The sequence below is a fragment of the Saimiri boliviensis genome, chromosome 6 (assembly GCF_048565385.1).
Source record: "Saimiri boliviensis isolate mSaiBol1 chromosome 6, mSaiBol1.pri, whole genome shotgun sequence".
Classification (NCBI taxonomy): domain Eukaryota; kingdom Metazoa; phylum Chordata; class Mammalia; order Primates; family Cebidae; genus Saimiri; species Saimiri boliviensis.
Genome location: NC_133454.1, coordinates 31,094,359 through 31,121,910, shown reverse-complemented (window position 1 = coordinate 31,121,910; position 27,552 = coordinate 31,094,359). Strand labels below are relative to the sequence as shown.

Below are 27,552 nucleotides of genomic sequence, written 5' to 3'. Positions count from 1 at the left end.
ACCACCGGTTCCCCAATTACTTATGGAAATAAAAAATTAAAATAAAAAAATAAAAAATTTGCACTGCACCAAAAAAAAGGAAGTTTTTCCCGTTTTTTTTCTAGTTTTACAGTTTCTGGTATGTTTTAACTCTTTTAACTATTTAGAGTTGATATTTGCATATGGTATGACATGAGGATTTAATTTCATTCTTCTGCATGTGGATTATCCAGTTTGGCTAGCACCATTTACTGAAGAGGTTGTCCTTTCCTCATTGTGTGTTCTTGGCACCTTTAACAAAGATCAAGTGACCATAAATGCATGGGCTCATTATGCTGTTCCATTGGTCTATGTGCCTCCCGTACAGCCTGTGAAACTGTGAGCCAATTAAACTTCTTTTATTTACAAATTACCCGGTTTCCGGTTTTTATTTATAGCAATATGAGAATGGACTGAACCCAGCCCCCCTACCCAGCCAGACAGCCATAATGCTACAACCATCCCCTAAGCTCATTCACCACCACACAATGCCATAAACTTTTTCAAACAACTATGAAGAAAAATACACAAAGAATAATCTACACCCACTCACATATGCACACAGGCTGAAAACACGATATCTGAAATAAAATCAGATTTCAACATTTTGGTTACTTTTAATATTTTTGGGAACAAATACTGGTGACAACACATTTTAAGTACATAAATAACTCAGAAAAGTCATATCTTTTATTCTGGAACTCTACTGACCTTATCTGTAAAAAGGGCCTAGTTTTACGAGAAAAAGGGGGTAGGGAGGGGAAGAAACAAATGGGGAGACTAAAGAGGAATCAAAGCTCAGGATTCTTCACAAATGCAGCAGCTTCCATAGTTGGTCCAGAGGATGGTAGTTGTGTATACCAGGTTACACTAATCTCAGCAAAACCTAGTTCCCAGACACAAATGTGTCCAGTGGATAAAACCACAGCCGCAGACATAGATTTTAGCAATATCCAAAGACATTCCAGGGGCCGGTAGGAAGAACAAAATATGGCAAAATTGAAAATTACCATGGACTTGGCAGCATCCAAGGGCATCACCAGAGGGGCTCTTTCATGCATGACCACAGTCCTGCAAACTCAACCAAAGTTCTGGTATGTAAATGTAACCAATTTCATCAAATTTCCACACAGCAGAGCAGTAGATATAAAGGCAGCCCATGGGCTTAGGGCACAGAAGCCCAGCTGCACCCAGAAGCCTTAACAGGATGCTGGAGGTCTGGGCTCAGTGGTACAGGCTTGTCCATCAAAGCCCCATCCTCAGGCAGGGGCTCAGGTTCTGGGCCCGAAGCTGTGCAAGTCGTATGCAGCAAGAGGGGCCTTTTGGCTGGAATCTGGAGGGTCAGCTCCTGAGCTCTCAGTTTCTGAGGAGGGCGACCACGACCACGTCTGCCATTTGACGGGTGGATAATCTGTGCAGATGGACCAGGGGTGGATGATAGAGTTGATCTGGGCTTCCCAGAGCTGTGGACAGCAGCATCTCTGGGCTGCGCAGCAGTGCCACTGACTGCAGATCGGCGTGGGAGTGAAGAGCACACAAGGGTGTGGGAGCGAGTCCCACTGCGGGCAGCCATAAGCAAAGGGGAATGCCGGGCCCAGTGGGGCGGGAGTTGTCTCAGTCCCAACGCTGCCCTCCTAGGCAACTTGACTTCCTTCTGGGTGTTCAGCTCTTGACTGGCCGGTACCGTCGGCTCCATGTGGTCCACAACTGCCCTGTCTTGCCCACGTTTCCACAGCTCATAGCGCTCGGGTTGCAGGATGCGCACAAAGGCGTCCATCGAAAAGGTCACCCTCGCCTCCCCACAGCTACACTGAGAGGCCACTTTGCCATAATCAATCCATCGTGGAGTGGCAAAGTTGATGGCCTCTGCACAGTTGAAGCCATGGTTGAAGCCTGCATGATAGCCATAGGGAAAGGTCACCATGAACTCCCCAGCCTCCTGAGTCATGCGATTGAAGGGAATCCCGTTCTCTTTGAGAACGGTAGGGGAGATGAGGGCCACCTTGTGGCGCAGGAAGGCCTCACAGCCCCGGGAACTGCCTGGAAAGAGCTCCCGGGCCAGGCGCTCCAGGCGCTGGCCATGTTCTGGGGGCACTGCGTACCATGTTTTGGGCTCCCCAAGGTGCAGGTAGTTGATGCTGTAAAGGTCCATGTCCTCCGTGTGCCAAGCGAACGTGGTCTTCCACATGCCAAAGTACAAGTAGGGTGTATTGACGCCCTCGATGACAACCCCACATTCCTGCTCCAGCAGGTCCTGAATTGTTCCCAGGTGCCCAAGATTCCATTGTTTAGTGTTTTCATCAAACAAGGAGCCACTGATGTCAGCACCATAAATTGGTGAATTATAGATGCGGTTCTTCCAGTATTTTCGCTCCAAATCTTCGAAATTCAGGTGTGGTGGAGTCCGATATTTTTCACTGTTTGCCAAATGGCGATACTCCCCGACGGTCATGGCTTTCTTCTTTTTATGATATTGAGTAAACACCCCTGCCCGCCCAGAGGCCATCTGCTGGAGGGGAGTGGCTATTAAGATTTCACTGATATTATCATAGGTCTCTCTGGCTTTCCATTCTTTAGGTGGAATTATCTTAGCCAAGCCAGCTCTGTGTGCACCTTGGGATTCCATGTAAGCAATATATTTATCAAAATCATTAAACTCTTCTTTGGTTGGATAAAATATCATTATGTTACAGTTTGGATTCTGGGCACAGTTGGCCTTAGACTTCATAGTTTCCATTTAATTAGCAGTAAACGCCCAGTGTTTAGGTATGTTCTATGTAGTTGATGATGTAGGAAAATGCTACTTTTAAAAAAAACTAGGTTGGTGTATCTATGAGGTAGCAGGATCTACCAGCCTAAGCCTATTTTTTTTGCAAATGAGATGATAATCTTTCTCAGGCTTGTTTATTCACCAGGGAGATTCCACTCTGGGCAGCAACTTTGCCCAGGCATTGACGTTAGCTGACCCTGCAACTCTTATGTTTCAGTTGCTGCTGGGCTCTGTCTTCTTAAAGTCTATTGAATTACTCAGACCTGGGCAGGGGGGGGTGACCCAAATGTAGCAGAGTATGTCCTCAGTGTTTAGAACAAAATCTAAAAGAAAGAATACACAGAGGTTGAAAATTAATATTTGGAAAAAATTATTAGGCATCTATAAATTAAATGCCAGAATGGAATACTAATATTACAAAGAGAAGTTAAAATTTTATAAGATTGATAATTCAAGGGTGGTGTGGAAATGGAACAGTGAGAATTTTCATACCCTACTACAGAGAATATGAAGCACTATAATCACTTTGGAAAACTATTTTGATGGCATCTTCTAAAAGTGAACATACTCATGTGCTGTGATCCAACTGTTCCACATGCCTAGGAAATGTGGTGCGGAAAGTCACATCCAATAATGTTTGTAACAACATTGTTTCTGGTAGCCAAACACTGTAAACAACTCAAATATCCATCAGCAATAAAACGAATAAGTATACTGCAGTATATTCACACAACAGAATACCATATAGCAATGAATACAAACAAAAGCCACATGAAAATGCAGTTTTATAAAGATCAGTATTGAGTAAAATTATCAAGACTCAGAAGAATACCTATTACATAATTCCATTTACATAAAGATGAAAAGGAGGCAAAGCAATCTATGTTTGAATCGCTTCTAGGCCTTTTGGCTAGAGTGTCATAATCTATGTTCGAAGTCAGAGTAGTGGATATCTTGGGGAAAAAATGAGTTGTGGAGGGGGGCTTAAGGGAATCTCTTGAGTAAAGTTAATCTTTTCAGAACCTGGGTGCTGGTCTCATACCCATCAGAATAGCTCATTGTGATAACTCAAGGCATGATGATTTTCACAAATTTCTGTATGTTCATTTACAAATATGGTTTAGGGTGAAAAGCATTAACTACAACTAAGAAGCATATTTCATTGCATTAAAAGGAAAAGAAAGAACGACTGAAAATAAACTATACATTCAAATGATAAAGGCAGCAAATTAGAGTTAGAGAAAAAAGAATGAATGGTACAGAAATAACAAAACACAAAGATGATGTGTTTCCTTAACTCACACTGTGGGACTTTGCAGTATTTGTCCCCATCCCTTGCACAACTGGTAGCAGCCCTCTACGGACCCAGCTAGCCTGACAGGAATTTTCCCCATAGAGAAGGGCCATTCAAAGGATATGAAGAAAGCAGATAGTAAGGTTCCAGGCAAGTATACCGCAGTGAGAAAGGGATAAAGTTGTTGATGGGTTGAATGGAGAACGAACCATTAAATCTATCCTGGATAAAAAAGGAAATGGGAACTTGAGGGAGGTTTGTGAGCAAGAGTTCTCTATTTGGTCAAATAATTATGTTAGGACTCTAGGAAAGGGAAGCGCAAAAGAGATTGGGATGCTCGAAATAGATTTTTTAAACTAGGGATAGTTTTTAAGAAAGCGCCTATTTTACTGATACCTTGAAATCTTCCCGAGTTTTAACTTTATGCTATTATTCAACTTCAAACTGTTTCTCTCCTCCTACATTCTCCCTCCCAAACTTTCCCTTCTTTCTCAGTTCTTAAGTTCCACTCCTTCCCAAGTGTATGAACTTGACCCTTCATCTTCCTTTACTGTCCTGACAAAACTGCCTATCTTTCATATCCTGTAGTTCTTTTGGCAGTTATCACTTCTACCTTATATAATGTGAACAGTGCCATTATTTAGCACTTCATTTAGCCCGGCCCCTTATGAAGCATTTTATAGTATCCCATTCAAAACTCACAACTAAAGTTGGTACTATCATTATCCCCATTTTGTGAAGGAAGAAACCAAGGTATAGAGAAATTTATAATTAATAGCTTGTGTTTTCAGTGGCTAGAATTATGTCTTTTCTTGACTTATCTTCCATATAAAAGTATTTCGACAACATGATCTGTATCTTGTTAAGCATTGTATTTACCAAGGATATTGGTATCTTATATATTGCAGGCACTAAAAACATTTTTATTACATAATTAAATGAGTTGGCACGCACTTCCCTCTGTTTCCTCTTGATTATACCCATCTTTCTTACTGTTCTCCCTCCTCTCAGGGGAAGAGAAAACTGCTTTCCAGGGCTAATTTCTCCATTTGAACTCCTTAAATCAACACGTCTCACTTGCTCCAGGACTATGTTCAATTAAATAATCAGTTGTTTTTCTTTATTAAAACAACAGTTATGAATCTCTTTCCTAATTTAAGCTACTGTCCGTACTCCCTTTCTCCCTCCTCTCAGCCTCCTCTCTCTCTGTCTGCCCCAACCCCACCACCCACAAACCCCAGGTACTTGCCCACACCTTTCTACTGACATTGTTCTTTGTAAATTGTCAAACTGCCTCCCAACTTCTGCTCCAGGAGTTACACTTCACCTCTCCACACCACTGGTTCACAGAAAACCTCCTCCTTCCTCTTAAAACGTCTCCAACCTCTAGGGCACTGATACTTCTTTTAACTCTCTGGTTCTTTTCTTTCTCCTGGGTTCTACCTCCTCTTCTTCCTCAAACATGCAGACATCTCAAAGTTAAATTTTCCTCTCTCTTAACTTTCTTTCTCTCTTTAAATTTCCTATTTATATTCAGGGCTTCTGTTAGAACCACACCGTTTCCCTTTAAACCTGTTATTTATTGTCACAGCTTCCTCCAGTAACTGACTCTCTCCTAAGTTTCTGCTTTCCTTCTCCATCTTGGATGGCCCACTGAGCCCCTGAAAGTCAACTGGGTTAATACAAATTGATGATCTTTCTCCTGAAACTAAGTTTCTCCTTTAGATGTCTTTATTTCTACCAAGGCAATAATGTGTTATCATAGTCACCACTGACTATTACATCTCCCTTTTCCCAGACATACAGTCAATGACTGTCAGAGGATCCAACAACAGTATACTGTGAGGCCCCAAGGACATCTAGACACTCCAGCGTGTGCTCACTTTATCTTCCTTATAGAAGAACCCAAGGATCCAGTTTGCCTTCCTTTCCTACTTAAAGCTGTCACTACTCAAGTGAGACACTGTGGGTGTACAAGTGACAAGATTACCTGTATCATATGATAGTCTTCCAATTTCATTCTAATTTTTTAATCTTAAAAATTATTCTACAATGATTTTATCATAAATTCTTTATATTTTGGAATGTAAAATAAAATGTTTCTTTTTTTCTATAAGAAAGCTTACTGTAAAGAAATGAAGAGAGAAAAGTGAGACAATTTAGAAGGATAATTAAACATCAGAAACTTAAATACCACACTGAGGGTCTTTCTCTCAAGAAATAACAAAATGCTAACTATGAAAATCACAGAAATCTCCATTTCCTTTTGAATATACAAGTAAAATAAGCTTTAGTTGTTTTATAACTACATTTCTAAGGATTCTAGAAAGAATGATGCAATGTCTTCTTATATATATATAGTCTTCAGCTGTTGCACATCAAAAGGAAATACCACAATTTATAAGTGTGACTTTGTCCAAACAAAACTGCTTAGAATTTGCCAGGTACAATGACAGAGTGATCCTTCAGTGTTCTAACCAAAAGTGTCACTTCTTTATGAGTCTTCAATGGTTGCTTTTGTTGTGAGACTACTTCTTGCTTCTCTCAACTGGAGCCACAGCTACCAGTAGAGAATAATTACACTGTCACTTGATACTCTTTCATTTTATCCTTATCCACAGTAACCACAATAAGGTAGAATTCTTCATCTAAGAAAACTTGACAGTTCTGACAATAACAGAAAAGTATTTTCTTTTTACCAGAATAATTTAAAAAATAATACCTGATCCCCTGAAATTAATGGATTTCTGGAAATTAGAAAGTCTTTCTTTGGGTCTTTTAGAAATAATGCCTCCTAAGCTTCTTGCTGTGTATTTGTTGTGGGGTGTTAAACTAAGGCAATTAAGAAATGAAGATGAATAAGTTTAACAGTCCCCTTCACTGCAGCCCTTGCCCAAATTGTAGGACAACAGGACAGCCTGTTTGTCTTTCCTGTTGCATGTGTATTTCAAATCTATTACTTTAACTGGGGGATTGTTGACAAAGTGCCTCAGACATTAGCCATTGTTTCTTCTGACAGTCAATATCTAAGCACTATGTTTAATCAATTTTTTTCTCAGAAAATCTACTACTTGCTTAAAATAATTTATAAGAATAATATAGTTGATAACTGAAAAAATTCTACTCTATGTGGACAAGTGATTGAACTTTCCCCCATTAGTGGACAGCTATTTTGTTTTCACTTTTCCATAATTATTAGTAATCACTTTTACTTAAATATGTAGTCTGCATTTCAGTATCTAAAACAGTACATCATGTAAAATATTGAATAAAAATTTTTAGATTAGATACTTATAAATGAAATTATAGAATTGAAATATTTTAAGATCTTTAATACACATTGCCAAAGCTTTCCAGAAAAAACATATTTTACATCCTCAACACTAACCAACTTTACTTTGAAAAAATATATATTTTGCTAATTCATTAAGTTAAAAAGTTAGAGCAAGTTTTAATTTACATTTCTTCAATTTACCACTAAGGTTGATTTTGATTTTTTTCATAAATATCAATCATTTGGATTTCATCTTATGTATTGGTACATATCCTTTGCCTGCTTTTTTTCTAATAGAGTCCTAGGGTGTTTTTTTACCTACTTATATAAATGTTTTATATATATTAATTATATGAATGTTTTACATATTAAACTATTTTGTTAGATATGTTAATAGTTTTTTTGCCAGTTTGCTATTTAACTTATATTTCTTTAAAAAAAATGTTTTTGATATACAATGTCTTATTTTGTTAAATTTATATTTTCTTTTGCAAGTTTTTCATGCTTTTCATGTTTAGAAAGTTATAATACTTCCCCATCTAGATGAAGACAAATATTATCCTACAGTTTTTTCCTTTGTTATGTTAATTGTACCTTTAATTCTGATTTTAATTATAGCTTTAATTCAGAGAGAGGGGTTAACTTTTGAAATTATTGCATGGGTATTGGTGTGAGTATGAGGATATAAATATGATTCTTAGTTCTTTACAGATGACCTGTTCATTGTGTGTGTTGTTTATTTTAGGTTGTTTCTCTGTCAATGTTAACAGAAGCTTTTCTTTAAACCATATTCTTAAATTTTATCAATCTAAAAAATGAAGTTCTTTAATTCTAGTTATTTTTTTTAGTTCTTTCTTTGATTTCCTCTACTCCTTTTTGTCCGACTATTAACTCCTCTTATTTGGATATTGGGCCTCTCATGGATTAGACCTCTAATTTTTACCTCTTTGTTTTCCCCTCCCAATTTTCTGTTCCTTATTACTACATTTTATCTTCTGAAAAATGTCTCCATCTTTATCTCCAAACTTCCTTCTCTGTCTTTTTCATTTCTCCAATCCAATTTTTAATTTCCAGTAATCATTTCTGTTACCTGAGAGTGCCTGCATGTATGTACATTCCTTTTCTTTCTTTTTTATTGTCTTATTCTTGCTTCATGGGAGCATTTCTTCTATCTCTCTAGAAATACAAAAAATTTCATTCTCAGCAAACAGACACAAGAACAGAAAATCAAACACTGCATGTTCTCATTCACAGGCGGGTGTTGAACAATGAGAACACATGGACACAGGGTGGGGAGCATCACACACTGGGATCTGTTGTGGGGGACTAGGGGAGGGACAGCAGTGGGTAGGGAGGTTGGAGAGGGATAACATGGGAAGAAATGCCAGATACAGGTGATGGGGGGAATGGAGGCAGCAAACCACATTGCCATGTATAAATACATGTTATTGCCTTGTACCTATGCAACAATCCTGCATGTTCTGCACATGTACCCCAGAATCTAAAGTACAATTTTAAAAAAAATACTAAAATTTCAATGATTTTTGAAATTCTGTTTTGTTTTTCTCCCTGCATGCTGTTTCTTTGAAATTGCCTTTTGTTCATTTTATCTTTCTTTTTTTGCTTTGGTCTCTTTCATATTTAAGGCTTTCCTCAAATGTCTGATGGCCTTTAGTAATTGCTTTATATATAAAAGTATAGCACAAAAAAGGCACATTAGAAGTTCAGGATACATGAATGGTTTTAGTGATTATGCTTCCCCGCGTGATGTTCTAACTGGGCTGTTTCCTGGGTGAACTCCTAACACTGGTATTTCTAGAGTTGGTCATATTCAATCTAAAAGATGCTTCAATCTTTCTCTTGGAGGGTACAGGTCTGACTTTCCTACCAAATGGCAAAAGAGACTACCATTCCTAAAAGTATCCTACTTGTAAAGTTCACTTTATCAACTTATTTTCCCTATGATAACCATACTCTCAAAAGTATCTGGAAATTCCCAGTCCAAAGACCATCTTTTTTCCTACTCTAGAAAATGAAGCTCAATCTTCTGCCAGGATGGAAGAGAGGCCATTTATCCAGCTGCTTACAGTTGGATCTGAACCTAGGGCTCTGTTTGTTAGACAGACTTTCAACAAAGTCTCCTTAGCCTCATTTTAGCTATCACTCCCAGAGGTACCAAATGCCATGACATCCTAAGCCTTTTGGGTTCTGTAGAGACAACTGTGTAGCTTCTTGGCTTTCCTCACTGCCAATTTAGGATTCAACTTTCTAGTGTTTGATAAATCAGTTTATACTTGTCCATCTATTTTCCAATTCCCAAAACTGGCCACCACCTGTTTTCCTTTACCATTTTCTGTCTTTGTAAGTTCATTTCTTAAAACAAAAATCCTGTTACTGTCACTTCAGTGGGGTTTGGAAAGGGAGCAAAGTACATGATTGTATTTAAACTGCATCTTTATTGCTTTCTTGTTTCCCAAATTTCTCTCTCAATTGTTCTTATACAAACTTAGTTTCAGTCAAGTACACCTAATCACTGTCCTTGAGTCTATGCTTTTCTTCCCTTGCTTCACTTATCTCTTCCTTCTCTTTTCTAAGTCATAAACTCTGCCTTTTTGACCAATCTGAGGTTCTCCTATATCAGGGATCCTTCTATACCAACCTCAGAACTTGGTGAGAATTCTATCTTCTATACTCCATGAGTGCTATTAGCCTGGGCCATTTATTTGGTGCTTATTACAATCTGTTGAGGTGGCAGCACTCCAGAATGTGTCTTACTTGACAAGCAGCCTTCATCTCTAGTGGGCACTTGTCTTAAGGTAATACATCTCTTCCATGAGATGTGTTTGCTTCTCTCTCCCAAGTATCTGCATGTCTCTGACCCAAAAGCTTTGACAGACATTTCTTGATAAGCTGCATGAAAAAAGGAAGGTAAGGCTGGGTGTGGTGGCTCATGCCTGTAACCCTCGCACTTTGGGAGGCCGAGACGGTAGGGACACCTGAGGTGAGGAGTTCAAGACCAGTCTGGCCAACATGGTAAAACCTTGTCTCTATTAAAAATACAAAAATTAGCCAGGTGTGGTGGTGGCCTATAATCCCAGTTACTTGGGAGGCTGAAGCAGGAGAATCACTTGAACCCAGGAGGCGGAGGTTGCAGTGAGCCAAGATCGCACCATTGCACTCCAGCCTGGGCAAGAGAGTAAAACTCTGTCTCAGAAAAAAAAAAGAAAAAAGAAAAAAAAAAAGGAAGGTAAAAGGGTAACTTTTCCTGTACCCTTTGTGCCTACGAATGCCAATATTTGGTGTGGACTTCTTTTTATGAACATCCAGAGGAAAGTAGATATAAAGGAGAAAGACACATGGCTGCAAGTATCAGGCATGAACAGCATAGATTAAACTGTGACATAAACCCAATGTTTGGGATGTTGCCTTTAAATCCAGCATCTTACATATAGCATTATTATTTCATTGTGACATATAATAAATTGAACATGGGATTATTAACCTCATTCAAATCATCTTCATCTGTTGCATGGATACTGTGGCAGTAACAGTGGTATCTGGCAGCAGAGAGAGGCAGGAGCCAGAAGTCTTCCTGAATCCATTTATAAGGACATACCACTGCACTGAGTTTTAAGGCATCACCTAAAAGATGCTTTTTTGGATTGTCAATAAATTTTAAATACATGTCTTGAGTAGCATGTAAGTTGGACTTACATGGACTCTCCCAGAGATTCTGTAAACTACTCAATAACTTTTTTACCTTAAAAAAAAATCCCCTTTGGCCTAAAGTGAATTCTATAGTATGCAGCTAAGGAACTCTGATTCATGCATTTCCCCTCCCTCATTCCCACTCTCAAAAGCAATCACACACATATTTTAGCTTTCATCTATTTTGTTTTTCCTGTATTTCTAGACTTTTCAGTTTCAGATATTGTAGACACTTGTACTATAAAGGATGTAGTTAGTCCTCTTATGCCCCACATTGACACACAGACTTTTCCTAGCTTTCTCTTACACAGCCATATCAAATTTTTAATAAAATCAAAGCCTGAATTTTTGTCAGGCAAAATTGGTCACAGATGAGTCACGTAGCATAGTATAATTTCACTTCCATTAGTGTATAAATTTTTATTTATCCTGTAGTTAATCACTAGCTCATTCTTACATTTGCTCGGCTTTATACTTTATATTAATTCATTCCCAGAAAGGTAAATATCTTCTAAATGCATAAAACACATGTGGTACTGAATCAGATTTCTTTTCTCAGAAATATTCTTACTAGAGTCCTCAGATGCTTACTTGAATCCAGACTAATAGTCTTTAAGTTGTTGCATGACCTGAATCTTGAGGTTTCTAGGCATCATAATCCTGGGGGTCCCCTTTCCCTCTATTATGTTAGATCCTGATTTCCCCCATCTCAGTTTCCTTCCTGGTTGACTCCCTTGTGTTGTTAAGCACATGCACCAGGAACATCCTTAGAAGCTTCATTAGAGATTAAGTATCTCACAGAATCTTCAGCAGGACCAGAGACTAGGGTTTGGAGACTGTGTATCCAGGAACAATACTCAGATTACGCAACAAGCAATAGTTAGGTATTCATATACATCCTCTGGTCAAAGGCACCAAAGACTCTGAGCAAGAGACATTTCCAATTAGAATCTAAGCCACTGCTGCTTCTGAAAGGCAACTGTCTCTCACTACCCTACTCCAGGAATAGATTCTTCATGAAATCTACTTCTTCATATTTCTTTACATTATAGTCTCTAGAGGGATGTCTGATTGGAAGAGCCCAGGCCACATGTCTATGCCTTAACTGCAATAGATGCTGGATAATTGAGTTCTGGCTCTGATCTTGGTGAGACAGGGATCATCATGTCAGAGGTTTACCGAAAAATAAAAAAGGAATATTAAAGTTATTGGATGGCCACAAATATCATAACACTCTCCTAAAGTTTGCATGTCTGAGTCTGAAAATGTCTTTGTTCTATCCTCATGCTTTTCTTTCAAGATTTTCAAGACATTGTTCTGCTGAATTCTACCTTCCAGAAGTCCAAAACCTGTTTATTGTTCCTTTTTGTAATCTGACTTTTCTTTCTGAACACTATTAAGGTACTCTTCTGCTCCTTATTTTCTGACATTTCATTAAGATATAATTGGTCTTTTTGTCAATTATTGTGCTAAAATTTTCAATACAGAAACTCATGCTGTTCCTTGCAGTGAAATTGTCTTATGTCATTCCTTTGACATATTCCTTTCTACATTTTCAGTTTTCTTCTCCGTCTCTGGAAATACCATTAGTTAGACAGCAAACTTCCTGATTGATCCTCTAATTTTCTTTACTCTCCATTTTCTTTTGCTGTTTTCCAAACTTTCTGTCAACTATATTTTTAATTTCCAGGAGTTTTTTTGTGCTCTGAATATTCATTATATATTTCTGAAATTTTCCATGGCTGCAGATTTTCTCATCTCTCTCTAGAAGTATTATAATAATGTTTAAGTTTTATTTGCTCTCTATATTGTGTCTGTTTCCTCTAAATTTGCCCTTCCAGAATGTCTTAGTTTCTGTTTTTCATGTTAAACATTTTCCTCATATGTCTAGTTACTCTTGGCTTGTATTTGAGTCAGGCACTAAAGAGTTGCGTTTGCTATGTATGACTGGTAGATATCACTGAGAGTGCTCCGACAGGAACCTATTCATTTCCTTTGACGATGGGGGCCCCTGTCCATAGTTGAAAGTAAGAATATAATGAAAACACTCTAAATTTATATGTTTATCTCCTTTGAAACTGGGGCCCAGGAATCTGTGGTATCTGAGTTTTTGCTTTTGAGAAACAAAAACCTGCACTCCATCCAGCCAGAACTAAAACCTTAGTATTTTATCAAATTTGCTTCGAGTAGTTTTTAAACAACTTTATTGAGATATAATTTACACAACACAAAATTCATCCACTTTCAGTGTACACTTCAATGATTTTTAGCATATTTACAGCACTGTGTGACCATCACCAAAATCTAATTTTAGAATATTTCTATCACTTCAAAAAGAAACCTGGTTCCCATTTGCAGTCACAGTCCATTTCCACCCCCAACGCCAGATAATCTATAGATTTCCCCACTCTGGATATTTAATATAAATGGAATAATGTAATATGAATATTTTGTGTGTGGTTTCTTTCACTCAACATGTTTCTGGAGGTTCATTCATGTTGTAGTATATATCAGTATTATGTTTCTTATGACCAAATCATATTCTATGGTATGGATATACTGGATTTTACTTATCCATTCATCATTTGATGAATAATTGGGCTGTTTTCATTTTGGGACTATTTTGAATAATACTGTTATGAACATTAATATACAAGTTTATGTGTGAATGTGTTTGTATTTCTCTTGGGTAGATACCTAGGAGTATAATTGCTGAGCTATGTGATAACTCCATGTTTAACATTTTTTAAAATTGCTACACAGTTTTGCAAAGTAAATGCAACATTTATAACTAGCAATATATGAGGATTCCAGTTTCTCAACATCCACATCAATACTTGTTATTGTCTTTTTCATTACAGAAATTCTAGTAGGTAAAAAGTTGTAATTTTTGTGGTTTTTAATTTTAAAAAAATACAGGGTCTCACTCTGTTGCCCAGGTTGGAGTGCAGTGGCACGATCACAGCTCACTGCAGCCTCAACCTCCCAGGCTCAGGCGATCCTCCTTCCTCAGCCTCCCAAGTAGCTGGAACTAACAGGAGCACACCACCATACCTGGCTATTTTTTTTATTTTTGTGGAGGCAGGGTCTCACTATGTTGCCCAGGCTGGTCTTGGGGCCCAAGCAAACCTCCCACGTTGACCTCCCAAAGTATTGGGATTACAGGTGCGAACCACCATGCCTGCTCTCATTGCCTTTTCATTTGCCTTTTCTTAATGACTCATGATATTGAGCATCTTTTCATAAGCTTATTGGCCATTCATATATCTATTTGGAAAAATTTCTATTCAAGTCCCTTATTTTTTGTTTCCTTATTACTGGGTTGCAAGAGTTCATTATGTGTTCTGGTTACAAGTGTGTTCTGGTTACATTATGTGTTCTGGTTACAAGACCACATTTGAAAATGTGCTCTCCAGGTCTGTAGGTTTTCTTTTCACTTTCTTGACTATGTCTTTCAAAGTCCACAAATATTGCATTTTATGAAATCCATCTTATCAATTTTTGTTGTTGCTTGTGTTTTTGGCTTTGTGTCTAGGCAATTATTGCCCAGCTCAAGGTCACAAAGATTTTTTCCATGTTTTCTTCTAAGTATTTTATAGTTTTAGTTCACATTTAGGCTAACAATCTTAATTTTTATGTATGCTATGAGGTAGAAATACAAGTTCATTGTTTTGTATGTGGATATCAAGTTGTTCCAGCAACAATTCTTATTATTTCTCCATTGAATTCGCTTGAAACTTTTGTTGAAAATCAATTAACCACAAACCTAAGAGTTTATCTTGGACTCTCAATTCTATTCCATTGAATCATGTCTATAGTTATACCAATGTCTTGACTATTATAGCTCTATACTAAAGTCTGAAATAAAAAAGTGTGAGCCCTCCAAATTTTTTTTTCAAGATTATTTTGAATCTACTGGTTCATTTATATTTCTATATGAACTTTAGGATCAATTTTTAATTCTTGGAGGAAAAAAAGCCAGCAGGAATTATAGTAGGACTGCATCTATCTGGAGATAAATTTGTAGACCATTACCATCTTAATAATATCAAGTTTTCTGATCCATGGATATGAATTGTCTTTCCATTTAGCTTGTTTAATTTAACAATATTTTGGCCAGGTGTGGTGGCTCAAGCCTGTAATCCCAGCATTTTGGGAGGCCAAGGCAGGTGGATCACAAGGTCAAGAGATCGAGACCATCCTGGACAACATGGTGAAACCCCGTCTCTACTAAAAATACAAAACTAGCTGGGCATGGTGGTGCATGCCTGTAATCCTAGCTACTCAGGAGGCTGAGGCAGGAGAATTGCCTGAACCCAGGGGGCGGAGGTTGCGGTGAGCCGAGATCGCGCCATTGCACTCCAGCCTGGGTAGCAAGAGTGAAACTCCGTCTAAAAAAAAACAAAAAAAAAACCACAATATTTTGTAGTTCCCGGTATATGTCTTGCATTTCTTTTGTTAGATTTATTCCTAAATATTTTATTCTTTTTGACACTATTGTGAATTGATGTTTTCTAAATTTTGTTTTCATATCGTTCACTATTAATGTATATAAATCGATTAATTTATATATATTGATCTTGTATCCTGCAACTTTGCTGGAATTCTTTTTTAGTTTTAGTGGTTTTTAGCATGCTACCTAGGATTATTCTATACATAAGATCATGCAGTCTGTCGATAAAGATAGTTTTAATTCTTCCTTTTGAATCTGGATATCTTTTATTTTTCTTGCCTAATTACCCTGGCAGTGTAATGTTGAATAAAGTCAACAGATAGCCCTTAAAAATCTTGCTCCTGCTTCAATAATTTTTAAGTAGGATAAATAAATATTTCAGATGAAATGGGATTCCCTTTCTGATCCGAACCTTAAATCCTGTTCTCTTTCCCCCTGCCTATCAGTACAGTCATGAATTGGCTACACTTTCCATCTTTGGGTATCTTTTTATGTGTGTATGTGTTGTGTATCCATTAATAATACTGTTTTGTGTATCTGCTATTTTTATTTTATATAAAAAATTTTATGCTTAATATGCTCATTTCCACAATTTTTGCTTTTATTCATTTAGTCTGAGAAAGGAAGTGGCTCTGTTGCTCAGGCTGGAGTGCAGTGGTGCAATTTCAGCTCACTGCAACCTCCCTCTCCAAGGCTCAAACCATCCTCTCACCTCAGCCTCTTAAGTAGCTTGGACTACAGGCATATGCTACTATGTCCAGTTAATTTTTCTTTTTCTTTTTTTTTTTTGTAGAGACAAGGATTTGCCATCTTTCCCTGGCTGGTCTCAAACTACTGAGCTCAAGCAATATGCCATCCTCAGACTCCCAAAGTGCTGGGATTACAGGCATAAGCCATCATGCCTGGCCTTATTTTCTACAATTTTTAAATTCAACATTAACAATTTCAAGATATATTCATATATATATACATGCACATATGCATATATACACATATGTATATATACATACACACACATACATAAACTATATATGGTCTGTTATAAAAATATATTTTATTAATGTACTCTCCTATTGATGGGTATTTACATTACTTCCAGTATTTCCTATTACTTTCAGTGATGGGTGTATTCTCTTTCTTATATGTGGCAATTTATCTAGGGTAGATACTTTGAATTATCATTTCTAAATAATAGAGAAACAACACTTTTCATTTTACCAGGCAACGTCAAATTGCTCTACCTAGTGGCTATCCTAATTAATCTATGTACTAATAGGAGTTTCTGTTTCTCCAGACCTCCAGGTGCATTTGATAATGTCAACTTTTTAGTTGTTGACAATTTGGTAAAATGATTTATCTCCTTTTATTTTATCATATTTGTTGTTATTATTGTAGTTGTTATTATTATTATTGTGTGACATGTTTACTGGTAAAGTCAAGTACTTTTTCTTTTTTTTTTTTTTTTTTTTTTTTTTTTTGAGACGGAGTTTCGCTCGTTACCCAGGCTGGAGTGCAATGGCGCGATCTTGGCTCACCGCAACCTCCGCCTCCTGGGTTCAGGCAATTCTCCTGTCTCAGCCTCTCGAGTAGCTGGGATTACAGGCACGCACCACCATGCCCAGCTAACTTTTTGTATTTTTAGTAGAGACGGGGTTTCACCTTGTTGACCAGGATGGTCTCGATCTCTTGACCTCGTGATCCACCCGCCTCGGTCTCCCAAAGTGCTGGGATTACAGGCTTGAGCCACCGCGCCCGACAAAGTCAAGTACTTTTTCATTGATTTATTGATCTTTTGTGGGTTTCAGTTTTCTGAATTACCAGTTATATCTTTTGCCCATTTTTTTCAGCTACATTGCTTTCTTTTTACAATGATTTTTTAAAGTTCTTTAAAGGTTTGGGATAATTCTATGTATACCGTATTGTTGCAAATAACTCATCTAAGCCCACCACCTCCATTTACTTTATGATTTTTTTAAATATTTGAAAAAATTAAATATAATCAAATTTATTGCTCTTTTCCATTATGGTGTATGCCCTTATCTCATATTTTAAGTAATCCGTGCCATTCCTTGGGGTCAAAAAGATCACATTTTGTTATCATTGTTTTATCTGCTTTTCACTTTTACTTGTTTTACCAGTTTAGAATATTGTGTTGTTATCATGAAAAAGACAACCTTTTTTTGAAGAAATCCAATTGTTTGTCACAATTTTCCGCATTCAGTTGGAATCCTTTTCTCACATATGCTAAGTTACAATGTAAGGATGGATGTCTTTCTGAACTCTTGATCTGGTCCATTTATTTATTTGTACATTTCTACGCCAATGTTAGGTTGTTTTATTTACTAAAGCTTTATACTTAGTATTGATAATTGTTAAGGCAAATCTCCTTGTACTTATTCAAATTTCTTCAGAATTATTTTGGGTATATTTATAGATTAAAACTTCAGTATTCACTTTAGAATAAATCTGTTATTTCTGTCAAATACTGTTAATTTAAATTGGGAATGCAATGAACTTAAAGAAAATTAGAGGTATATTTTCATAGCTCCTGCATTGATCATTCCCACCTATTAACTGGTATGTTTATCCATTTATTTGGATCTTGTTCTGTGTATATCAATGAAGCTTCAGATTTGCATCAAAAAGATAGTGAATCTGTTTTCTTAGATAAAACTTTAGGAACTTTAAAATTTTTTTAGTGTAGTATAAATGGAAATTTTTTTCTATTAAGTTTTCTTATTATTTATTGATCTTATATCCCTTTTCGAACCTTATACCTCTTATTTCCTATTAGTTCTATTAGCTTGGCCATTAATTCTAGAATTTTCCATGTAGATATTTTCTACAAAAAATATAAAAATATATATCTCTTCTTTTTCTAATAGTCATGTCTCTTACTCTTTTTTATTTTAGAAATAGGCAGGAATGGAAGTCTTAAGTAACTAGATATGATTTCTAGCAAAATGTTGAATGCTGACTGAGTTGGTAGAAATTCTATATTCATTTAAGATTTTAAGAAGATCATTTACCATCTAAGCTGAGACACTTTTGAGAATAAAAGGGATCCAAGGATGATAGACATAAACCAGGACCCTACTGATCAAGCAGTTAAAAAGCAATAGACATATAAAACTCAGTAATCCCAAGCTGCAGAATATATTTTTTCCAAGTTCTATAAAAAGTTTACAAAATTGACCATAATTGTGGCCATAAAACAAGCTTTAACAAATGTCAAAGGGTTGAGAACAGTCAGAATATGTTATTTGAACACAAAACAATGAAGTTAGGAATATCCAAAAGATAACTAAAAATTCTCAATTTTATAAAATAAAAAACACATTTCCAAATAAATATTTAATGAGAATAAAATTTAAAAATGGGAATTAGAAAATACTTTGAACTAAATGGGAAGGAAAACATTACATTTCAAATCTTGTATGATACATGTAAACAGTATTAAAAGAGAAATTTATAAATTTAAATAAATATATAAGAAAAGGAAAAACGTTAAAAGAACTAAATGAGCTAACCATCCATCTGAGGAAGTCAGAAAAAAAACTAACAGGAAAGAAAGAAAAGGAAGAGAAATAATAAAAGAACAGAAATTGATTAAATATAAAGCCAGTATAAAATATGAGGAACAAAACCAAAAGTTGGGCTTTTTAAGAAAAAGAAAATAAAATTGAAAAGACTGATGAAAATAGGGAAGAATAAAAATAGAAGGCACAAATAAGCCAATATCAACAAAGATAAAGAAGTTATCACTACAGATGCTGCAGACATAAAAAAGAAAATAAAGAAGCATGAACAAGTCTATGACAATACATTTTTAAATTTCAATGCAATAAAGTTTTAGAAAAATGACAACAGAATAAACAGAACAATATATATATCCATAACCCTCAAGGACACTGAAGCAGTAGGTAAAACTCTTCCCAGAAAATATACTCTAGGTCCAGACGGCTACACCAAGAAGTTTTGGTAAACATTCAAGAAGGACATACTTCCAATCTTAGATAAATTTTCTCAGAGAATAGGAAAAGAAAGAATACTTCCCAACTTGTTTATGATACAAATCCCCAACAAGCATACTATGAGAAAAAAAAATAATAGGTCAGTCTCGCTTATGAACATAGATGAAAAAATTCTAAATAAAATCTGATGAAATTGATTCCAGTAATATATACATCATGGCCCAGGTGAATTTATTCCAGTGATGAAAGGTTAAAACTTTAAACCATGATAATGTAATAGCACATATTAGCAAATTAAAGAGAATCTCATTAGATGCAGAGAAAGTATTTGATAAAATTCATCAATTCATCATCCTTTCAGCAAATTAAAAATAGTAGGGGAAATCTTAATATAATAGAGTGTTATCTATCCAAAACCTTCAGCAAAATCATATTAATTATGAAAAGTTAAAAGTTTTCCCTTGCAGATCAGGAAAAAGACAAGGATGCTTGCTATCAACATTTTTATTTGACATTGTCCTAGAAGTCCTAACCAACATAAGAAGGCAAGGAAAAAAGAAGGAAAAGAGATTAAAAAAAAGGAAGAAACAAAGCTGTCATTGGCAGATGACATGATTGTATATGTAACAAAATCCAAAAGATCTCTGAATAGACCATTTGAATTAATAAGACAGCTTAGGAAATTCTCTGAATTTAAAATACCTACATATATAAATCAATGATATTTCTATATACCAGCAACAATTAGACAACCAAAATTTAAGGAAGATGCCATTTATAACAACATTAAGCATTAAGTAATAAGACTAATGCTAACAAAAATTTGCAAGATTTCTATGAAGACAATAATATGAATATACTTAGAGAAGCATATTAAATATAAAGACATCCTAAATAAATGGAAAGATGTAACCTGTTAATAGATTTGAAGACTTAGTATTGTAAAAATGTCATTACATTTTTAAGAATGTTTTCTTAATCTATAAATTAAATGTCATCACAATTAAAATTCCAAAAGTATTTTTGTGGAATTTAACAATTGGCTCCTGAATTTTATAGTGAAGTCCAAAGGGCCAAGAATAGCAAAGCCGCTCTTATAAAAGATAAATAACGTAAGAATATCTCCTTCATCAGATTTCAAGGCCCCTTTTCCATTATGCCATGCACAAAAATGAATTTTATGCGAAGCTATGAAACCTTTAGAAGATAATACCTGAGAATATCATTATGACTTCCAAAGTAGGGACATTCATGATCAAGAAATATCATGCATTAAGCAAAAGGAAAAGAATGTTAAACTGAACTACTATAAAACTAAAGATTGTTGTTTATTCAGATACACCAAAAAGAGAATGAGAGGAGAAGTGAATTTGCAGCATAAGTAAATAACAGAAAACTATGCCTAAAGTATTTAGAAATCCACAAAGAAAAGACAATTCAATAGAAAGACTTAAACAGATACAAATGGACAATTAACATGTGAATTAATAGTCAGGGAAATGCAAATGAACAATTAACATGTGAATTAATAGGGAAATGTAAACTGAGACCTTGATGATAGATCACTATACACCCACTAAATGAGCTAAAATTGAAAAGCTGTACAATATCAAGTGTGGTGAGATTACTGAACAAGAACTCTCATCCTGTTGATGAAATGTATATATGAAAAATGTACACACATGCATCTCTGCACATTTACAAAAATGTTCATTGTAGCATTATTCGCAATATCTCTACAATGAAAAGATAATTATTAGAATTAACAAGTTATAGTGAGTATTTTTACAGAATTAAAGTCTAAATAGTATATCAGAGCTACAGAGAGCATATATTAAGTGGAGAAATAAAGCAAAAACACAAAGGAATACATATTCATTTACATAAACATTCTGAAGATTTATATAAAATTCAAAAATTGGCAAGACTGTTATAGAAATGCATACACTGGGCCTGGTGTGGTGGCTCACACCTGTAAACCCAGCACTTTGGGATGGTGAGACAGGTGGATCACTTGAGTTCAGAAGTTCGAGACCAGCCTGGCCAACATGGTGAAACCCCGTCTCTACTAAAAATACGAAAATTAGTCTGGCGTGGTGGCATGCGCCTGTACAGGGAGGTTGAGGAAGAAGAACTGATGGAACCTGGGAGGTAGAGGTTGCAGTGAGCTGAGATTGCACCACTGCACTCCAGCCTGGGCGAGAGTGAGATTCCATCTCAAAAACAACAACAAAAAATTGATTAAAAAAATAAATAAATACATTGGCATTTGGTGAAATTTATTTGGGGGCCTTATACCTGATTACTGTAAATATTCAATGTTTATTTAAAAAAAGTATATTCTGCTTTGATTACAGTGAACTTTTTATGTACAAATATAAATATAAGCATACATATATAATGCACATATATACACACACATATAACATATATATTTGATCAGTTATTAATTAATTTGTTTGCTTGATCTGCTAGTTTGAGAGAAATTTATCTTAAAAAAAAATCCCACCATGATTGTGGATTTGTCATTTTCCTTTTTCTATTTTTACTTCATATTTTCTCAAGCTGCATACATGTCCCTGATTATAATTTTCCTAGTGGATTTTTCTTCATAACGTAATAAAATGCACCTCTTCATCACTGTTAATGTTATTCAACCTCTAGAATACTTTTGCTAACTAATATTGCTACGTCAAGCTTTTTAAATTAGAATTTGCCTGGCGTGTCTTTTTCTATCTCTTTATTTTCTGTATTTTAGTTGTTCAGTTTTAACTATTTTTGATATGTTTGTTTTGTTTTTAACTGTCTTCATAGTAGAACACTGGTCAGCTAGTGAGGTATTTATGTGATTAGATTAGATAAGAGGTGGTTAAACTATGATATTAAGCAGTAATCTAGCCTGTACCATCAGCAAATGATAGTTCATTTTGAGGCTGTTTCCAGGAAACAGTCTCTCTAAGCCCCAGAATGTCTTCATTTAAGATCAAGATTTTGTTGGTAGAAGGCTAGCCACTTTATTTTTATATTCTCACTTGTCAAAACATTAAAGAAAGCACTAGCTTTTTATATTAGAAAATGTATCATTTTCAGGTTAAAATTTTAAAGATTTTATTATTTAAATAACTTTAAAATTTAATTTCTGACATATGGACATTGGGTTTTTTTTTGTATTCTTATTAAAAACCTCGAAGAAACATTTTTAAGTAAAATGTTCACATTTTGTAGGCTAATAACTTGGTATATGAGAATTTAGGGGAATTAGAGTGATTCAATTAGAAGAGATGGAGAGAGCTGGATTAGAGTTGTGATTGGATTAGGACTGATTCAATTAGGATTTTGATGGTAAATATAAAGTCGATCTCACATGATTTTTTTATTTAGAGATTCTCTCCTGAAAGAAAATCATATTTCTGGGTCTTACTGTATCTTCATTTGAAATCAGGATTTCAGACTAGCACAATATATTTTCTCCTTTAAAATATAAAATAGATTAAGGCAATAACTTTTTACATCAGAACACAGTTTTTTCTTTTTAAAACTAATTAATTAATTAATTCATCCATTCATTTTTTCTTTTATTCACTCATATGGAAACTGTTTATTTGGTAGCTATTGATGCCAGGCATTGTTTCAATGTTTGGCCCTTTATCACTGAGCAAAACAAAGATCCCTGCTCTTTTAGAACTTATATTCTACATGGGAGAAACAGAGAAAGAAACAATAAACGTAATATAACTAAATTACATAGGGTCATGGAAGATGATACATGTCATTGCAATTATGTATAACATAATTTGAAAAAATAAAAAGGAAGAAAGCAGGGAAAGGGAGATAGAGAGTAAACAATGTTAGGGGACAGAGAAAGAGAACAGGTACAATTTTAAATAGGGATGCCCAAGGTTGGTTGGCCTCCAGGTGAACAAAGACTTGAGTAAGATAGGGAAGAATTGCCTTGCCAGAGAAAACAGCTAGTGTGAGGGCCTTGGGGAGCAGCAGCAATGTGTGTGTCCAAGCAATAACAGGTAAGAGGTGGCCAAGAAAAGCATAAGCAAGTGATGAGGTCAAAGAGCTGGGGGGAAGGATGGACTATAGAAAACCTTGAAAACCACTGTGAACACCTTGGCTTTTACTGTGAAGGTAATGGTGGACCAATGCCCTCACTGTTTGACCGAATCCCCTTTTCTTTCAATCCCATCCAACTATGTTATTAATTTTTTTAAACTGTTGCCAATCTGAGGCTGTAATGTATAATCCATTTTTAGTTTACTTTCATTTTCCTCATTAGAAGGTTGAGTGTCTTTCATGTTTATTGACTATTGTCTATTTGGAATTGCTTTTTCTGAGTGGCCTGTTTATATCTTTTGTTGATTTTTTAATTGGGTAATTTGTGATTTTTATATTATGTGTATCATTAGTAGTAGTAGTAATCCTTATATGTTATAGGCATTACAAAACTTATTTGCCAATCTAGCATTTATTGACTTGTCTTTGGCATCTCCTGCTATGAAATTAATTTTTGGATAGATAAATATTTAAAAATTATTTATTTTTAAAGCTCCTAAGGTATTCTGTTTTGATTGAAAAATCTTTCGAATTCTAGGTTCTATAAATAGTTTCTTAAATTTTCCTCTTAGGTTTTTATGGTTTCCATTTTCCCTTTTAGGTGTTGATTTTGTTTAAGCTTTAAACTGAAATTCCTATGTTACTCCTGCCGTAAGAATAATCAGTTTTGCAATCAAGGGCCAAACTACATTGCTTTCACATTTAATTAAATGCTACCTTTGGCATATTAAAATGAAGGAGCATTTTTTAAGGTTAAAATACACTATACCGTGTAGGAAAGCTGATAAAAATGATCTGAAAGGGATGGCCTCACAGATCAGAAGAAACAGAAAATACATAGCAAGATGCCAGTCACTATTAGGATCCAGAGCACAAGGGAGAGTTTGGGTCACCTCATCTCCAGCAATACATGGGAACCTGAGGATACAGGAATAGCCAAAGGCAGCTAGATAGATCTGCTGAAAGAAGAGATGAGAAGTCGACCTTTAAGAGTTTCTGTTTTCTCAGAGAAGAATAGGGAGGGAAAAGGAGGTGACAGAGGCATGTAGACTTGAAGAAAGGGGAATGTGGGAAATTATATTATTGCAGAGGGGAAAAATAAACAAGTAGGAGAGTAGAAGAGCACTGGCAGGCAGAAATAAAAGCCAAACTAGATTTTGTGGTAACAGGTTTAAAATTATGGGGAGGTTATGTGATTTTTGCCAGCTAGGTTAATTGATTGGATGAATTTCAAGATTTTAGTAAAGTTATCTTAATATTCTCAAACCATTTAAGTCAAAAGCTTTAGTTTCAATTTCTTATTAGCACTTTCAGACCATTTAAGTCAAAAGCTTTTAATTTTGTGGATTGATTCTATTGTATATTGGTGTTAATGAAATTATAGGGTGGTTATTTGATATCCATTGGCAGCCAAAAGATTGGGTTAGCGGGCTGGGAGTTAAATCAATGGAGGTGATTCACTCTGGGCTAACAAGGACAGTTGGAACATAAAAACTGTGGGTATTTTCTATAATTGTGTTACCGTCTTGCCATTGTTACTTCATTCTTCTACTTCATAGTGCATCATTCATTCATTCATTCATTCATTCAACAAATACTTACTCAGCACCTATTATGTGTCAGGCACTGTTCTATATGCAGAGGATACACCCAGTGAACAAGAGAGACAAGGTTCCTGCTTTCCTGGAACTTATGTTCTAATACAGGAAGATAGACAATAATAAAAATAATATTAATAATAATAATAGCTAACATTTATTTAGCAAGTACTATTTGCTGAGACAGTTCTAAGCACTTTACAAGTATTAATTCACTTAATCCTTAGTGCCGTATTATAAGTTAGGGACTAGAATTATGCCCATTTTACACATGAGGAAACTAAGGACACAGAAAGGGGAAACGACTTGCCTAAGGTTACGAAAGCCAGGAAAGGGCAGAATTGGAATTTAGAACAAAAATGGGCAGCTTGAAGATCTTTTTTGCTTAATGACTTTCCTATGCTGCCTCTCACACAAGAAACAAGGCAATAAAAAAAGAATAGAATAGATTCTGGTAATGTTCAGTGGTATGAAAAAATGAAACAGAATGATGTGATGGTGTATAAACACAAGTGCTGGAGGGGAAGGAGTGTGAAAACCTCACTGTGATACCTGAGACATGAAGGATTGTGATAGTTATCTTGGGGCACCGGCAACAGAGAAAAGCTAGTGCAGAGGCCCTAAGACAGAAGGAATCTTGCCTGCTTTGTAAAACCGAAATCTCCACTTGGCTGTGTCTAGAGCTTAGTGTGGAAGCAAATGACTGATTGGAAGTGAAGTCTGGAAGATGGGCAAGAGCCAGACTCTGTAGGGTCTCAGTCACATTAAGAAATGTAATTTTTATTCTAAGTGAAGAGGTATTTTATACGGATAGTAACAGCATCTGATTATTTTTAAAAGATCACTCTCTAGGCTATATGCAGCATTGACTGTAGGATAAAAGATGGCCCAGGAAAATACATTAGGAAAAATTACAATCCATGTAGGAGACGGTGTTGGCAAGAACAAGGGTAGTGGCAGTAGAATAAAATTTCTGGTAAGTTTTTAAAGTAGAATTGTTAAGACCTGTAAATGAACCGTATGTGAAGAGTGAAGGGAAAAAAATTTAAATAGGCACTCTGGGATTTTGGTTTGAGTAACTAATATGATGTCCTTTACTGAGATGTGTAAGACTGGAGGAGGGTTATCTTTGGTAAGAAAAATCAAGATTTTCATCTTGAACTTTATGAGTGAAAGGGCTTTTTCTGCCTTTTTTTTCTTCATTTAAAAGTCGCAGGGCCGGGCGCGGTGGCTCAAGCCTGTAATCCCAGCACTTTGGGAGGCCGAGGCGGGTGGATCACGAGGTCGAGAGATCGAGACCATCCTGGTCAACATGGCGAAACCCCGTCTCTACTAAAAATACAAAAAATTATCTGGGCATGGTGGCGCGTGCCTGTAATCCCAGCTACTCAGAAGGCTGAAGCAGGAGAATTGCCTGAACCCAGGAGGCGGAGGTTGCAGTGAGCCGATATCGCGCCATTGCACTCCAGCCTGGGTAACAAGAGCGAAACTCCGTCTCAAAAAAAAAAAAAAAAAAAAAAAAAAAAAAAAAAAAAAGTTGCAAAAAATTTAGGGATAAGAAAACATTTAAATTTTCAATTTTGTGAGCTCCTTACATTTTGAACTAAGTTGGGGAAGTTGAATTTCCATTTAACAAGTATTTATTGAGCAACTACTACATGTCAAGGTCTATGTGATGATATACCAAGATGAACTAAGCAATCAAGATCTCTGTTCTCAGACTGAGTTATTTTTTTACCGAAGGGAGGAGTGACGATTGGTTGGCTTTTTGGTTTTGGGGTTTTCTCCTTTTCGTTGTCTTATTAAAACTTAACACTTGAGTAGCCATCTTAATAACTACACTGTGCTCCTGGCAGTTGGGCCCACCGTTCTAAACGCTGTCGTAAATACTGACATCTCCCCTCCCACAAGAACTAACGTTTTTTAAATAAAAAAATTTTTAGCAAACATTACGCATACAACCTTTGCTTTGAAGTGTAATATTTTTGCAGGAATGGTACCTTTATAAAGATCGTGGTTGCCCCGTACTTATTTGTTCTTTCTTCATATCCAATTAAATGAAAACACTAGTTTTTCCGAAGCCCAACTCTCTAGGCTTGTTGGTTCTAGCTCAGGAGAAAGGATGGAAGCAGGAGTCGCTGGATTTAAACAGTTTGGTGTAATCCTTTTCCACGCCCTAGCCCGCTAGCCGGGGACGTGGTGTCGGCTACCCGGGGCTTTCCGTCCACGCAGTACCGGAATGGAGTCTGGGAGGGGGTCGGGGACGGAAAAGACGGAAGAGACATTAAGTAATTGGTTCTTGAAGGTATAAAATGATGTTTAGGGTCTACTCTAAGGCACTGATTTCAAACGCCCGCCCCCTGGGCCGTTTTGGCCCCGCCCCTTAGTGCCGTTACGCCAA

The 27,552-nt window shown here is 36.0% G+C and overlaps 1 protein-coding gene across 1 annotated transcript; it reads right to left on the bottom strand.

Annotated features, from left to right (window-relative positions):
* Positions 1–610: 610 nt before the first annotated feature.
* KDM4D (lysine demethylase 4D) lies at positions 611–27,508 on the bottom strand. Its single transcript, XM_003944951.4, has 3 exons — positions 27,152–27,508; positions 25,156–25,250; positions 611–3,111 (listed from the first exon to the last, which is right to left on the bottom strand). The coding sequence occupies exon 3, from the start codon at positions 2,753–2,755 to the stop codon at positions 1,184–1,186; it is 1,572 nt and encodes a 523-aa protein (XP_003945000.3). The 5' UTR covers positions 2,756–3,111; positions 25,156–25,250; positions 27,152–27,508; the 3' UTR covers positions 611–1,183.
* Positions 27,509–27,552: the final 44 nt, after the last annotated feature.

Coding starts and splice junctions, on each gene's coding strand:
- KDM4D (XM_003944951.4), bottom strand. CDS start 2,755: ATGGAAACTATGAAGTCTAAGGCCAACTGTGCCCAGAATCCAAACTGT.